Below are 14,086 nucleotides of genomic sequence, written 5' to 3'. Positions count from 1 at the left end.
AATATCGATACGGTACAATAATTATACCGGTCATGTAATCATACCAGTCAAAACTGGTCGAAACCAGTCATATCGGCTAGTTTTCGATTGAACCGTACCAGTTGTGCCAGCCGATTTTTATTTAAGATTAATTTTTTAATGAAAATAAAAAATAAAAAATATTGATTTTTCAACATTAATGTTAATATATTATATATATATATATTTAACTTTACCGATATACAGTTTAATTAATGAACTACCGATTTAATCGTTATATCATTATACTAGTATTCTGACCGATTTAATGACAAGTACGATATTAATAACATGGGTGAAACATGTACAAATGCTTAAATCAAAGTCTGGGTAGAGTTTGCAGTACATGTTAGTATGATGAACTTTCAAGGACTAAAACGAAAACCATGTGATGTTAACTCATCATTTTAGGCAAGTATCAAAATTGATGTGATATTTTGTTAGCCACATAACACTTAATAAAGATGAACTTTTATCAGTTTATCAGTTTAATAATTTCATTCTATCTTGTATAAAACAAAAAAGAGAATCATTGTCATGAAAATTTCCGGTAGTAGAGTTATCCACTGTCATTGTATAAAACATGTGGGCACGGTTTAGTTGATTAGAGATATAGGCATATATAGCCAATAGCAAAAAAAAAAAAGAATAATAAGCTGCTGACGTGGCATGAAACTCGGCGTGTGGGCCCTACTTTTTGATTCACCCTCTACGTCCAAACTATGAGCACATCTTCTCTCCCAAAATGTATATCACTTTATGTACTCTTCATTTTTAATTGGTCAAAAAATATAAAATTAATATATATTAAATTCATATTTTACTCTTTTTTAAACTTACATGCACATCTTCTCTCTCAATCTTGCTTTCGTCTCTTAGTGCCAGTGTCAGCCCAACAGAGTGCTTTCGTCGTTGGTGTTCTTTCCGATCTCTACGCATTTCACCGCTCCATCGGAAATTCTCTCTTCCCCTACCCTACTCCAGCTTGATAGTTTTCATCGCCTGTCCAGGGTTGAGCCCTACGATTTGACGACGAACTTAAAAAGCCACCTACAGACACATTCTGGTAAGGGCCAGATCGAGACCCCATGTCTTCTGCAGGTAGAGAGAAGCTTCGTTGCACTCATTATGGCAAACGAGGGCATAGGCTAACTGATGAAATGCTAGAGAACTATGTTTGACTTGTGTAGTGATGTATGCAGCGGAGACATCCTAACATACCAGTAGACTTGAACTTTTTTCCTACATGACCCGATCGATTCGGGTCAGGCACTCGCCATATATTTTCATTGTTCAACTCTTTCACAACGTGACAAAACCAAAAACTCTGAAATGCGTATTGATGTCTCTTTAGTCAAAAGTATCATTAGTTCTCTAATTTTTCATCACATATACATGATAAACAATATATATACATATATTATTTCATATAGTGTGTAGGGTTTTGCTAGATCTCCCAATATGATCAAAAGGTCAATGGTTCAATTCTTAGGAGCGACACTTATTGAGATAAACAACCACTCACCCTAAAAGAGATTAATTTCTTACCCAAAAGGTGATGATACATTTGGTATTACAAAAAAAAATGTCAAATAATATATCTATAATAATAAGTAAAATGTTGAGTCCTTTATCTAAAAATATATGCATTATATTTAATCAGATCCAGAATTGGGTTCAGGTTCAAATGCTAACTTGGTCAACATTTAGGATTAAATTAATTTTGGGTTTAAAGCCGAGTTCGAGTTTAAAAAAATGACTCACTAAAAACAAATCTTATCCGACTCAATCCTGCTCATGATCATCCCTAATAACACCGATGGTTCTTGAGTTGATTTTCTAACCATTCCATAAAAAAAATCACTTATTAATAATCTACAAGATAAATATTATATAATAAGATAGGTTTGGTGGATAAAAAAAGGAAAAAAAAACAAAGAAGAAGGGCAAAAAGGAGAAAGAGAGAAAAAAGCAAGGTGTTCGGTTATGATTTAATGATGATGCCATAACATACGAGGTTCCATTCATTCATATATAAATAATCCAACGCTACCTTCTCTTTCAACATTCAAAAATAACGCATCATTTTTCTCTTTCTTCACAAAATTAATCATTAATCTTTCAAAGGAAGAAAGAAAGAAAGAAAAAGCGATTATAATGGCTGATCAACTTACCGATGATCAGATCTCTGAGTTTAAGGAAGCTTTTAGCTTGTTCGACAAGGATGGCGATGGTTTTTATTTATTGTAGCTTTATTTGATTTCAACATTACATATTTTGATCATTTTTGTTTTTTTGTTGTGATTAGCAAATTGTTTAGATTGTTGAATTTTGATTATTGGTTTTTGAACGTTTTTAATTTGGTCATATTTTGAAGATTTTGATTTCCTTTATTTATCACAAGATTGTGATCATTGTGATTATGGTTGTTGCAATGCAGATTGCGGCTGTTACCTTTTGAATTATTTTATAATTAAAAAAAATATTTTTGAATTCGATGTGGCCCGTTGTGACCCAAATGTGGTCCGATGTAGTTGCTTTATGATTACATCATTGTGATTCGATGTCACAACACAATTGTGGTGCGATGCGGTTGTGGTGATCACCACAACTGCAATATTATAGCCATACCACGTAATGTGATTCGCAGTTTAAATCACTATACCGTATTGAATTAGATATGATGTATAAGGCAAAAGGTCAAAATCTGTAATATGGTGATGAGATTTGTTAAGATAGAGGGTGGCACGTTTAGAAAAGAGGGATTGGTCTCTTTGGTTAATAAAAGAAAGGATCTAGCTTATTTATTATGTATGTTCTTTTTCTATTTTCAGTTTTATAGGGTGGAAAAAGTAGTGCTTATGTTTTGTGTGGTGTTGTTATTTAATGTTTGAAGAGATAATTTTGGAGGAAGAGGATGATTAGGAATTGAAGGAATTGAAGGAATTTGTGTGTATTTAATGCTTTTTCTGTGAGACAAAGGGTAATTTGTCCTTGTGAAATTGTAAATCAAAATGATCTACCTTTAAGAAATTAACTCATTACTGTCTAAAATTGTAAAATTTTCATTCAAATAGGTCCATTTGTTAGATCAATTTGATTGATAAAAAAGGACCATTTTTTTCAATGCAGTTTCAAATGCTAATATATTTTCTTAAAGGTATATGAATGCAACTTTATTCTTAAATTAGTTTCAGCTTGAAAATAAATAATCTGCAAGCAGAATGATTAATGAATTAAGCATATAAGAATAAGAACAAGTAAAAAAGCTAAAACTCTCAAATGTTAATGTTTATCTGATATATGCATATACATTAGCAACCTCTGTTGAAGTATTATTGGTAACTTATTTAATATGATTGATGCATGAGTAGTTTCTGTATAAGGTAATGAAATTATTTGAAGCTGTTGTTGATTTGATTGTATTGTATATTGTATGAACTTGCAGGTTGCATCACAACCAAGGAACTCGGAACTGTTATGCGGTCGTTGGGGCAGAATCCTACTGAGGCAGAGCTCCAAGACATGATCAATGAGGTAGATGCTGATGGAAATGGGACAATTGACTTCCCCGAGTTTCTAAACCTTATGGCCAGGAAGATGAAGGACACTGATTCTGAGGAGGAACTAAAAGAAGCATTCCGGGTTTTCGACAAAGATCAGAATGGTTTCATTTCTGCTGCTGAACTCCGCCATGTTATGACCAACCTTGGTGAGAAGCTTACTGATGAAGAAGTCGACGAAATGGTTCGAGAGGCTGATGTTGATGGTGATGGTCAAATAAATTATGATGAATTTGTTAAGGTTATGATGGCCAAGTGAGATAACAAAACCTAAATGAAGAAATGATTGAAAAACAATGACAAATAAAGGACAAGGTTGGCTTGTTGATTTTAGTTTTAGTTCCCTGTCTTTTCTTCTTGTCTACATTTCTTAACTTCATTTTGTGCTATTGGTTGTGGTAGAATTATATTTTTCTAGTTTTGTCTTGTAAAAGTGTGATGTTTATGTAACTTTGTTTCTACCACTCATAAACCCAATGGACATTGTGCTTATATAAGTTTTATTCTCCAACTTAATCATGTATAATTACTTCAAAGTGATGAATGCCTATTATCTCCTTGTATTATGGAATTAGGGAGGTTAATAATTACCCATATCCATACTATTTGCGGGTATTCATGCGGATAATAATGAATATATATAAAATAATTATTACATGAATAATAAAATATATGTACATGTTAAATTTACCAATATATTAGATCACTATAATTCATTATAAAACAAAAAATAGATACCATGTAATTATAAAATAAAATAAAAAGTATAATTCATGTAAAAGAGAAATTTTATTACATGGTAAAAATAGATACCATGTAATAAAATATATGCATATTGTTGTGTTAAATAAAAGAGAAATTTCAATGCTGTGCAATAACGGAGGACGTATAATTCAACCCAATAAATTCAAGAGTAAAATCCAATCTGTCCGTAAAAAAATTTATATATCAATTTTATCCTAAAAATCAAAATTAATACTCAAAGATTGTAAATATATATTAAAATAGTCCTTGACACAGACTAAAATGTCTTAAAAGTTAATCATAAAAAATGCTTAAAAGAATATTCAATTTTTAATATTCGAAAACCATTTTGAGTTTTCCAATTTGTCAAAAGACGGAATTAATAAACATAAAAACTGAAGAACCAAAATGAGTTTTTACTCTAAACTAATCCATTTCTTCAAGAAACAGGAAATCATCAAACATAAAATCCAACTATTAAAGCTATAACATTTCCTAGATATTCCAAATAATATTTGTGAAATACATTTCCATAATGGTAATTTTCAATCCACTAATCTGCATCCATTTCTTCAAGAGCTGCTTTTGCTGCTGTCTTGGCTTCTTCCAGAAGAGCATCAGGGACCTGCACATATTAATTAGTTGATGCTATGAACACTAACAAGTTTTTTTTTAAAAACAAATACTTTTCCCACAGGTATCCTTACACTGGAAGCAATCCTGTCAGAGCCAGGAACATCCACAGGTATGTGGGGCTAACTCTTCCGACGGGTATTTTTTCCATCCACAAGACTCGAACCCGAGACCTTACTTAAGGGAAATCAAGCATGTACCACTTGAACCAACACCCGTTGGTAGTTAAAAATTGTTTAAGCAAACTTTTATTCAGTCTTGGTCCCCATACATAAAAAAAAGTTCAATCCAGTTCCTATATGAGTAATTATTTTCAATTCAGTGCTCCCTATTTATTGTTGACATAACATTGTTTATGAGTTAAAAGTAACAAGAATCAAGCCTTTATTTCACTAGGTGACGTCAACTACATCGATCCAATAACGTCATAGCGTTATATCATAAAAGTACAAGGATCAAATTGAAAATGATCGTTACATATAATAAAAGACTAAAATAAATTTCTAAGAAAGAAAAACCAAAAAATTAAACAAATGAAGCACACAAAAACCATCTTCATATAAAAGTTAGGCCTTACCTTTTGGTGTTGGCTGTTGGATTCATCACAGACCCAACTCAACTCTAGTTCAAAATCTTTATCCCTTGCCTCATCATGAACTCCATATATACTGTGAGACACAGACAAAAAGAAGAAAATTGTTGTAACATTTCACATAATGCAATTGAGTTGGATAAAGAGTAACATGTTCAGGAAAAAGAAAGTTCATTCCCTCCTTTTGAAGAAAAAAGCCCCAGTAAAAATAATGATAAATGAAGATAGAAAATTGTAGAGAAGTAAAATGCCCCAATAAAAGGCTACCCATCCAATACAGAATTTCCTTTGTACAAATCAGCTAGCAATCAAATTGAAACTCGAAAAGTTCAATAACAGAAGACCTAGGCGTTACCGTTGAGTCAGATAATTGATTACCCATGGTAGCTGTTAGAAAACATTCTCAGTTCCCCATTTTGTTACATCACAATTTCTAAATCTTAATATGGACAAACATACACACTACAAAACCTAGAATTTCTGTTCCTTCATAAAATTTACCTTGATCCTGTATTGCTGTTGGAATTTGGAAGTTCCAAACAAAAATTAATCATGTTTTCTTAACCTATTACCTCGATTTTTTAATGATGTTGGTGTTGACTAAGCTATGTTAAAATGTAAGAGGACAAGTCATGGGTGACACTGACAATCTGTCATTTGAAGAGTTGCCAACCTATGAATAAAATCATATAGATACTACACATCATTTGAGTAAATAATCATGCTGTCTTCCATATATCATTTGGGCGCATCGGATGACTGCTAAAGTTGTCCTCTAGGGTTAGATTTGTTGGACCTTAACAGTTTCATTGACCACAAGACATGGTTGGTGATCGGAAAGTTTGCAAGAATGATCACAGTGCCAAGAATCTAACAGAATGGGAGAGCAGGCTTCGATACCAACTAGAGGATTTATGGTTTTTTCTTAATAGCCTGAGAATCCTTAAATGATAGGGATTTCATAAACTAAGCATGATACTACTAAGATTTAGTTACTCTAATTATATACAACCAAGGATACACATACTCTGATCACAGTATCCAACAGTGGGTACATAAAATAAAACAGACAGAGGCATGCACCCAAATACAAAACCGGGCACCTCTTTGATTAGGAATATGATAAACAAAATAACTAGGAATAGTGTATAGCCAATAGCCATGATACTTACATCTTGGCTACCTCAATAACTCCCTGTCGGCAAGTCATATCAGAAAGCTTTAACTTTTCAATTTCCCTGCCATGAAATCAACGCAATAGTTTATATCATATTGAATACAAGTCTACCAAGGTCACATTTGGACAATATTTTAAATTTTGAGATTAAACAATGTTGATATACTTTAAGGGTGTAACATTAGAAGTTTAATCATAGAAACGGATGCAATGCAGCATAAGAAAGAAATTTGTAGCAATTACTCTTACAAAAAAGGAAAAGCACATTATCCAGAGACAAAAAATATTGCAAAAGTTACTAAACTACATTCAAGCTTCCCTTGCTGTCATTTGTGCGCACACACAAACCAAATTAATGCTTTTTATTTTATACCCTTTGAAGACAGTGGCCAAACTTCTAGTGCCCAGTGCTCACTTGAACACTAGCCATACTTCCAGTGACCACTTTGAACACACCTTCCCTGATTGCTAGTGCCATATAAAATGAAAATAATTCTAAAATCAATTTTTCTATTCAACCTAATTAACAGGTGATACTCTGGGTTTACAAGTACTTGGAATTTGGTTATAGATCCACTATTTTCAGTGTCTTGGGTGAAGATTTCACAAATAATACAACAAAAAGTGCAAAGATAGGGTTTCAATTAGAGACAATGGCTAAATGAGTAGGGAGATAATTCTAATATTAGTGTTTTCTTGCCTTGTTCATTCACTTGAAGCAGTTAGCAGTGGATAGCAAATTATGAAAACACGTTGAAAAAATTGACATCACACATTGTCATGTGGTCCACATTAACCCATAAACAAGGTACACTCAAAGAAGTTCCTATGAAGCGCTGGTGCTATCTTTCTTAGAACAGAGTTACATTATTTTAATTTACATGTACACTTACGTTTTAGCAGCCTGCCTGCCCTTCCCGATTGCAGCACCAAAATACCTCTACAACAAATTTGGAAAACAATAAATCAGTACCGAAACATCACATAGAAATGCCAAAAAATCTTAATAGCTCAAGTAATGATTAAGAAGACCAAAAGTTCTTATCAAATAACAAAAAGACCCACGTAGGAAACACCGGATGGTTCAACCATGTATAGTTGTGGTCCATCTCTGTCATATCCTCCTAGTATGACACCACATCCAAAAGGTCTGCAGCACCAGTATAGATCTGTTATTACTGTTGTTAAATGAGGATATATAACTTCCAAATAACCACAAGACAATTAGTTTCATCAAACCTTAGCCACCAGTATAGTGTACAAAGGTGCACATAACTAGCTACACGTTCAGCTAGTTCCTTAACAGGAATTGGGTCACCGTACACACTGAAAAGTCAAACAAGCTAGAATAAACCTCTTTCTTATCAACATGGAACACAACTATTTAATAAAACCACAACATAAAACAGTGTGAGTCATGAATTCATGACCTAGGGTAGGGCTATATGATATACAATAAATCGATAACTTTATCATTTGTCATCAACAATCAAGCTGCAACTTAAGAATGCTATATAATACTATAATAGATACAAAAAACACCTTTAACTAGTTACAACAAACACAACCTGTTATAGAAATTGTAAAATTTGGTAGCTACCACTAATTTCTTTTTGGTAGATATGGCAAAAAAATAAGCACTTAAAATTTGAGTCACTTCAAAATTAAAACAAGCTGGAGTCATCATACAGGGTTTCAATTAGTAAGCCAAAACTAATAATGAGTCCAATTTTCTGGCAACTACTTTTTCTAGCCACTGCTTTGACATATAACAAGAACCTTTAATTAGGTTGACTTCAAATCAAAACAAAACAAGGTTAAGTTACTTTGCGGGCTTCACTTAGTCTGCCTATCTTTTACAGCAGTAACACATCATATCAAGAAGATGGGGAGAGTATTCAGTTAGTAAAAAGACAATGAACGAATGTGCATGAAAATAAAAGAGGCAGGACATTCTCCAGATTTTGCAAGAGAACGAACTAAACCTGTCATAATTAGTTGCTTCAGACTTAGCCCTGGCAACAATTTGCCTGCCATCGGCTGCTAATCCTGCAACAGCCTAAAATTGGAAGAAGATTCATACATCAGAAGTTGAAAACATCAAAGCAACTAGAATACCACAAATTACATTATAAAGTATAAACCAAAACACAACTAAATAAAAGTATCACCCATTGCAATGATTTGACTTAGTTATACTGATATACCAGCTGCTTTAATATTGCATAGCACAAGCTGTACAAAAGAACATCTCATTGTCCTTACGACTTTCTTACTAATATTCACATGATCACATCAAATTAATAGACCGAGAAAAACATCACCAAATTGCAGTTTCAAATTTGGAGACTCGTGCATAGTATGTGGGTGGTAATCTAGGATTCATTATGCTAACCACATAGTACCTCTACCAACACATGAAACAAATAAACACCAGTACTCTACTACAAAATATGTACAACACTCAAATTTGTTCACTGTCTTTCACCTTAAAAGTTGAATTCTTCACTTCAACACTACCCACTTGAGGTCAAACTTGAATAGAAATGCAAATGAAGCATGAATCTTTTATGTAACCTCCACTTTGATTATTACAAAATCAAAACAAATAGGACCAGCAACCAAAAGACAAAGACGACACAAGCGAAGAAGTCGTTTCCACGAGTTGAACCAGTATCATCTTGATCACTAAGCAACAACCTTACTATTTCCTAGCCGATAAAAAAAACACAAATGTTGAAAACATAAGAAAAAGGTAAACATCAGAATACCATCCCGGAATGGCGATGAACGGAGTGAATTCTTCTATTAGAACCCGGAAGCATCATTTTTGAAGGAATAAGCTTCTCAACTCCCTACAACCAAAACAACACTTCAAGTCTTCAAATTAATAAAATTAAAATTAAAATAAAAAGAGAGATATACCAAAAAATAATAATCAGAATAACCTACCAGAACAACCCCATCTTTGCATTTGATTCCAATAACAGTCCTGAAATAAATAAAATCAATTCTAAAATTCAAAATAAACCTCAAACAAAAGAATAAAGGAAAACAAAAAAATAAATATTATTTTTTTGTTTTCCGGAACAATCATTCAATTTCCATAAATAAGTAAATAAATAAAAAGTGGAGAAGCATTTTGAATTGAAAAAAAAAAGAGTAAAATAAAAACCCGCTATTATCAACGGCTTTAGAAGCGTATTCGATCTGAAAAACGCGTCCATCGGGAGAGAAAGTAGTGACAGAAAGATCGTAACCGGTTCCAATGCTACTCATTATTCTGATTTCAAACCCTTCTCTTCTTCTTTCTTCTTAGAGAGTTTACTATTTCCCATACATATATCCTCACACTGAAGCAATCATGTCCAAACCGAAAAGTTTAGTATTTTACTCTCACTGTGTAAAGTTTTTTTAATTGCACAAATTTCTCTAATCTTTCCAATATTATCAATTAGTCCTCAATATGGGCATAGATGAGGGTAAGGATTTAAAAATAAATACACAAAGTCATAGATGGATTTTTTAGGTTAATAATTAGTAATTACAAATTAATATGAGGCTATAATGTGTGAGTGAGACTTGTTGAGAATGATAGCTATAAAACTTGAAAGAGACTTTACTAAAAAATTTTGAGAGAATAACTTTGATAGTACCAAAAAAAAATGATACGAGAGTACAATGTGTCGAAAAAGAGAGATTTATTTTAAGAGTGAAATTTTATGTTGCAAAATTGAAATTGTTAGGGCATTTTTTTAATATCTGTAGAGTTGGAGAGATCAAAAGTGAGTTTTATCATTCATGATATTTTATATGTTTAGTTTTTTATTGAAATGGGTAAAAGTGGTTAAATTTAAATATGTTGATAAATATTTTTTTAATTTTAGTATCTTGATAACTATTTCATTAATATATATGTTTAAATCAATAGTTTAATTTTATTACAGTATTAATTAGTAATTTAGTATTCCACATTAACATTAATGTTTCTCAAGTCAATCCTACTAACATTCATTTACCAATGAAATACCTATATTTTTACTTAATTTCAATATATTTTTATTCTTGAAATTAAATTTTTGTTTTAGTCCTTATAATTTATTTTTTAGGTTTTGTTCTTGATACATTCCAAAATTTAGATTAATCTGGAAAATAAATTATATGCTACTTTTTTGCTTCTTGGAGTCTTCCCAATTCCAATTGCATCAATTCTATCTTTGGCATTTTTTTCCAACATCAGATGTATGTATTTAATATTTGTAGTGATTATGGTTACTGTGTGGTTGTTGAATTATGGTTGATGTAGTATGAATTAATTGTTAATCAAAAATATATTTTTGAATTTGATGTAACCTAAATATAATTATGTTGTAGTTTGATGCGGTCATATCATTATGATCGAATGTGATTCCTCATTTTCTTATCCAGTTGTATTATTGGAAAGCATCATCATGTTGTGGAAATTAATAGAGAATAAGGGGGAAGTCCAAGAAATACTTTATCTTGAATGTTACCATATATGCCTAGTCAACTCCAATTGGATTGTAGAACCTAGGGGAGGGAACATCTAATAATGCCATACCTAGGGATGGCAAAAAAACTAGACCTATGTGTATCCGTAGAAATACTCGTAATGGGTACCCGCAATAATAGCTTATGGGCGGGAGTGAGTTTTGTGATACTCACTCGCGGGTACCTACAAATTTATATATTTAATTTTTAGTTAAACTTTTATATATATATATATATATATATATATTATTTTAAGATTATATATCATATACTTTATTATTAATTCATAATAAATTACACATATTTGACTATGATCATAAACTTATCATATTATTCATGTAATAATTATTTTTACATAATGATTATTACAAATTATATAAATATATAATTAAAATTAAAAACTTATCGAGTACCCGCAAATACTCACTACCCACACGGGTATCCGCAAATATTGCGAGTTTGGGCACGGGAAAACACTACTTATATCTGTCCGCACCCATTGCCATCCATAGGCCTACCCTTACAAGCCTCGCTTTCCCATGCAGCTTCCAAATCACATAAATGATGTGGATATATATATTTGTTGTCCATTTGCTGTGTGTTGGTTAGAAAAAGAATTAATTATTAATATTTTAACTTAAAAATCATAGTTATAAAAGCCGTTTCGTACCGGTCGGTTCAACCGGAAAACCGGTGAACCGGGCCCCTAACCGGTACGGTATAGGTGTTGATCCGACCAAGTACCAAAACCGGTCAAAACCGGCTGGTTTATACACATATTTTTTTTAAAAAAAACTTAAAAACTTAAAAATCAATTACAAGGTGACTCATATTTCCAACTCTTCTTCAACCCTTTTCAAGACACATACTTCCAAGACATACTTAGATTACATCTTTTGGTTCCGTAACATTCGTGTGTAATCTCAGTGACATTTGTGTAATCTTGGAGTACTATCTGAAGATAGGATTTGGTAGAGAAAAGTATAATATTCATATGAGACAACTTTGACTCTTTGTTAAAACTCTAAATTTATTTGTTTTATAGAGTGAGTTGTGAAGTTATGTCATTTATTTATATTTTGTGGTTGTTAAATGATACTTTTGGATTGATATATGTTTTTAATTTAGACTTTGAATTTGTTAAAGACTTAAAGTTGTTTATTTATGTGAATTTTGAGTAGATTATAAATATGGATTATAAATTTGAGTATCTATCTATTTGGAATTTTTTGTTATAGGTTTATATATATAAATATAAGTAGGTATGTCCGGTTTAACCGGCATGCGGTTTAATTACTGAACCACTGGTTGAACCACTGTACCACTATCCCAGTACCCTGACCGGTTTGATAACCGGTACGGTTTTAACAACACTGTTAAAAATACTTTTTCAATTAATCATAGACTTATAATACATACATTAACACAATTTATGGAACAACAATTCTTATCTCGAACATGCTCATACATAATTCCCTATAGCCAATACTTCTTTTTAATAATAACATATGTTATAAACTTACAATTATTATAATAATAATATTGTAAAATTTGGTCTTAGATAACAACTCCCCTTGTCATGTTCTAAGATATATAATATATTAAATTATAAACAAAGTAAAAGAATAAAGTGAACAAATACTACAAATTGATGGAGCTGTCTGAGTTCTGCTATATTATTTGTATGTATCTATTATAAAAATAAGAATGTGAACTTGATGCATATTGCTTGACCATGAGGTTACAAGTTAAATCCGAAAAATAGTAACTTTAACTTACGGGGTAAAACTACATATATTTACCATTCTCAAATCGACAATAATTAGAAGGTTGCCTTTTTTATACATTTTAACTCAGTTAGATGAATATTTATAGACCTCTGCTAGAAAACAACATAAGAACAATAGAAGAGAGCAATAATGTGAATTGTAAACTACCAATATATATATATAACTGTGAAGTAATTAAAGAGTAATTACCAAGGATTATATGGAACTGTTTTAAACAAATTTGGTAAATGGGATTTTTCTGAAAGATAAGAACAATTTTTCAGTTAGCTAGTTGAAATAGAAATCATAGATGAACTTCTCTTAAAAGCAGGAGAATAAAACCAGAGAACTTGCTTAAAACAATATATGCTTACCAAGATCATGCATTTGGGTCATTAAAGTTGGTGTTTGTTGAACATATCAAAAATAGAATGAACTTAACATATCAAAAATAGAATGAACATAGCATATAAAACATATGTGTTCTTTTGCTTGGTAGATTCTGTAACAAAACATGAAACTAGACTTAAAATGTTGAATATTTTGATATTCTGCAGAAAAAGCTTAAACAAAACTTCTTATCCCATTGATGTTCGATTTTGTTCTGTCTACGCACCAAACGCTATCAAAGCGAGTTAGCCTCGGCATCATTAGGTTGACATGTCTTAGAAGCGTCCTCTTTACCGCTTTCGGAAATACACCAGTCTGGAATTGTTGTTAGGGACAGCCATACAATGAGCGGAGTAAGGAAGAGAATGAAGCCAAATGGAACCATCCAAAGCTGGCTATTTGTTGAATGATATTTGTGTAGCCACCATCCAAGCATAAAAACTCCTACTATACTTATCAACAAGGACAAGAAGAAAATAACCAAGCATGGCTTTGTCATGCACCTACTATTGTGCTTTTCATTTCCCTTTATTTCATTTGGTTCCATCTAATTGAAATCCAAAGCCCTGAAATATAATATTAGCAAAAAAATAAAACCCTTTTTTTAGTTTTCTAGAATAAATGATATCCAAACAACACCTTCCAATATATATATATATATATATATATATAAAAGAAGTTAGGAACA

At 31.7% G+C, this 14,086-nt stretch overlaps 2 protein-coding genes across 2 annotated transcripts; one reads left to right on the top strand and one right to left on the bottom strand.

Annotated features, from left to right (window-relative positions):
- On the top strand, positions 2,066-4,078 carry LOC109336448 (calmodulin). The gene is made up of 2 exons (XM_019573051.1): positions 2,066-2,251; positions 3,467-4,078. Exons 1-2 carry the CDS (start codon positions 2,176-2,178, stop codon positions 3,838-3,840), a joined length of 450 nt encoding a protein of 149 aa, XP_019428596.1. The 5' UTR covers positions 2,066-2,175; the 3' UTR covers positions 3,841-4,078.
- LOC109335140 (proteasome subunit alpha type-3-like) lies at positions 4,778-10,038 on the bottom strand. Its single transcript, XM_019571224.1, has 10 exons — positions 9,903-10,038; positions 9,680-9,719; positions 9,499-9,582; positions 8,713-8,786; positions 7,967-8,053; positions 7,793-7,877; positions 7,621-7,667; positions 6,723-6,788; positions 5,536-5,626; positions 4,778-4,950 (listed from the first exon to the last, which is right to left on the bottom strand). Exons 1-10 carry the CDS (start codon positions 10,004-10,006, stop codon positions 4,879-4,881), a joined length of 750 nt encoding a protein of 249 aa, XP_019426769.1. The 5' UTR covers positions 10,007-10,038; the 3' UTR covers positions 4,778-4,878.

The sequence above is a fragment of the Lupinus angustifolius genome, chromosome LG20, assembly GCF_001865875.1.
Source record: "Lupinus angustifolius cultivar Tanjil chromosome LG20, LupAngTanjil_v1.0, whole genome shotgun sequence".
Taxonomy (NCBI): domain Eukaryota; kingdom Viridiplantae; phylum Streptophyta; class Magnoliopsida; order Fabales; family Fabaceae; genus Lupinus; species Lupinus angustifolius.
This window is presented reverse-complemented; position numbering and strand designations above follow the sequence as displayed.